General features: G+C 39.0%; 1 protein-coding gene across 8 annotated transcripts in view; it reads right to left on the bottom strand.

Annotated features, from left to right (window-relative positions):
- The window catches only part of pbrm1 (polybromo 1), a 93,878-nt gene that overhangs the window by 91,040 nt on the left and 192 nt on the right, over nt 1-2,646 (bottom strand). For 6 of the 8 annotated variants that reach the window (XM_086001835.1, XM_086001830.1, XM_086001831.1 and 3 more), the window contains exon 2: nt 445-548. The exons of the other annotated variants lie outside the window; for them this stretch is intronic. In XM_086001835.1, the coding sequence (XP_085857961.1) occupies nt 445-481 (37 nt within the window). In that variant the 5' untranslated portion in view covers nt 482-548. The remainder of the gene's footprint in view (nt 1-444; nt 549-2,646) is intronic. 8 annotated transcript variants of the gene reach the window in all.

Raw genomic sequence — 2,646 nt, forward strand, 5'->3', positions numbered from 1 at the left:
TGCTCAGTATTTGCAGCATTTTCTGCTTCTCTTTCAGATTTCCAGCATCTGCAATATTTTGCTTTTGTATCATCTTTTTTACTTTAGACTATCCTTCTTGGGTAAGAAAAGAATGTTGGGAGTACTGGATCTTTTACTGTGTAGATTTGGCACTTAACAGGTCCCAAGCAACTTATTACAGTTGTGTTTTTTTCTTGTCAGTTATTTATGATTAAAGGGGACCAATCATTCCATAAATTCCTGGCCAGTCACTCACAGCAAACAGATGTTACTGCTTTCCTCCTTTTTATCTGAGGAGAACCCTGAAGTATTTCAATAGATTTTCCCAATACACAAACAACAGCCAAGTTCAAGCCAGTATTAAGTTACTTAAGATTATTCCATAGACAAATGTACAATAGGGTACTTGTAAAAATATAATCTAACAGAAGGGAAAGTGCTCACTTGGAAACACATTGGGACAAAAGGTCATCCGATTCATATGCAAAGTCCGTCTAGTCCAACTTCAGTTTTGTAAAGTAACTGAGTAAACTCCCAACCTCTGAGGCCTGGACCAAGTTGAAAGCATGTGGGGAAAACGGACACACAAAAATGATACCCGAATCTTGTGCACTTAAAAAACAATACTCACTCCTGCAATTTCCAAGCATTTAAAAAAAAACACTGCACATTCACAATTTTCCCCCCTTAGCTCTTCTTCTGATTTTCTTCAGTTAGTACTTGTGCAATAAATAGGGTAGTGGGGTGGTGAGGAGAAAGACTACACAGGCAAGCAACACAGCTTTAGTAGGCCAGAAATGTTTCCCTTATTTGTTCATTCATGAAACCATTCCTTTCACTATCAAATTCATATGTGAATTCTGATGTCTGCAAGTACGTAGTAAACTGGATGCAAGACACTATTTTTTTGGTGGGGAGGAAAATCAGACAGCAATGTCCGAGCATCATATATTAGGATGGTTGACCACACACATAGAAGGTTTTGATATTATTTTGCAAAGGTTTGCTCTGCTGAATTTCCTAATTTTCCCCAATAATTCCTTTCACATACCTTTCTCAGTCCAAGTGAGAAAATCAAAGTTTTGCTGTGATAAGCAGGGGATATCCATGCCCCCCTTTAAACTAGAGAAAAAAAACACTGACTGTACCAGCACAGTCCTTTCCATTTGTGTATAAGTTTTGCAATGGTCAAGTCAAAGTTCCATGCCTGCTGACTTAACTGTACTGTATTAACAACAAACTTTTCATGTGGCTGTTTTTCTTTACTGGCTGTTTTATGGCAGGAGCAGCCAAGCCTTTTGATTTGTGGACCACATGGATTTGTGTCAAGCAGCCTCATATCTAAAGTTATATTAATTATTGACATATATATATCTATCTCAGATGTTGTGGATACCATCAGATCTCGGTGTATTGATTTAGGATTGGTCCACCAATGAGGCAACAGAGTTAAGAGCTCTTTCCAAATTACCAGGCTCACAAAATTCAAACAGGAAAAAAACAACAAATAATAAAAAGAAAGCAGAGAGAGAAATGAATTGCCTGGGCTTCATGAGCTGGGTATTGCAGTTTTCAGGTTGCAATTAGCCCACAGGCCGTAGTTTGGACAACCACATTATGGAGAAGAAAATATTTAAATTCATTTTGAAGAAAGAGCTAAATTTTATATAGTACTCAAATGCGGACTGCCTCAGTATGTAATAGTCTCTGGGGTTTATTGTGAAGAAGTTCATTAGAAATTTAGTCATTCAGAGATGGAAGCAGTATGTCTATCGTTTGGAATCAAAATGTTTTGATAACTCACAAGGGTATCTCTTCCTGGACACAAACTGCTGGGTTATTTACACACTAAGTGTGCATATTAAACTTGCTGTTATTTTGTCAGCAAATTCTGGCCCAACATTCTTGCTCTGTGGATCTTAGTAAACTTTGATTAAGTACAAGATAGAAAGAGAACTCTTTACTAAGTCTAACTTAATTTGAAATAACATTTGCACCAAGGTTTTCCAGATCGACAATTCCCCAATGAAACTTTCTAAGTTTCGTTTCATTGGGCGATCGTTTTTTTTTAGTGAAGTCCCACATTTTTAGCAATGTAAACATGTTTCCATGACCGCAACCGTAAAAGGATAGGTTGTTCCCCCAATCGGGAAATGTTCTATTCTTAGCATTACCAACAGATTGTATTTATCGATTGTACACAACTAATTATTAAAAACAAAATCCCCTGCCAGCGAACTCACAAGTTACTTCGCTGCGTGAATAAACACGTCAAATATACATTCAATCGCTGGATATGAACATATATTCTGCAAGGTTATCTGCATTTTGCAGGTGGATATATTTCATTCACATCTGGGTGGGGGGAGGGGGAAGAGAACAGGCTTAAACAAACAAAAAACCTTCCCCCCCCCCTTCCAAATGTGCAAAAACAAAACAAGCAATTAAAATGCGGAATGAAAGGAGTGAGTGGAGAACACGGGCCATTCGCGCGGGTGATGGGCTGAAGTCCGGGCTCCGGGAACCTGACTGACAACAAAAGAAACAGCGGCCTGCGCGTCACAGGCCCCTTCGCAGCCGCGCAATATAAGCGGAAAACAACTCTTTCCCCCTCTCCAACAAACACAAGCTCCACACATCACCTGC

Source organism: Somniosus microcephalus, chromosome 11, assembly GCF_052327205.1.
Source record: "Somniosus microcephalus isolate GS21.2 chromosome 11, FLI_Smic_1.0, whole genome shotgun sequence".
NCBI classification, from domain to species: domain Eukaryota; kingdom Metazoa; phylum Chordata; class Chondrichthyes; order Squaliformes; family Somniosidae; genus Somniosus; species Somniosus microcephalus.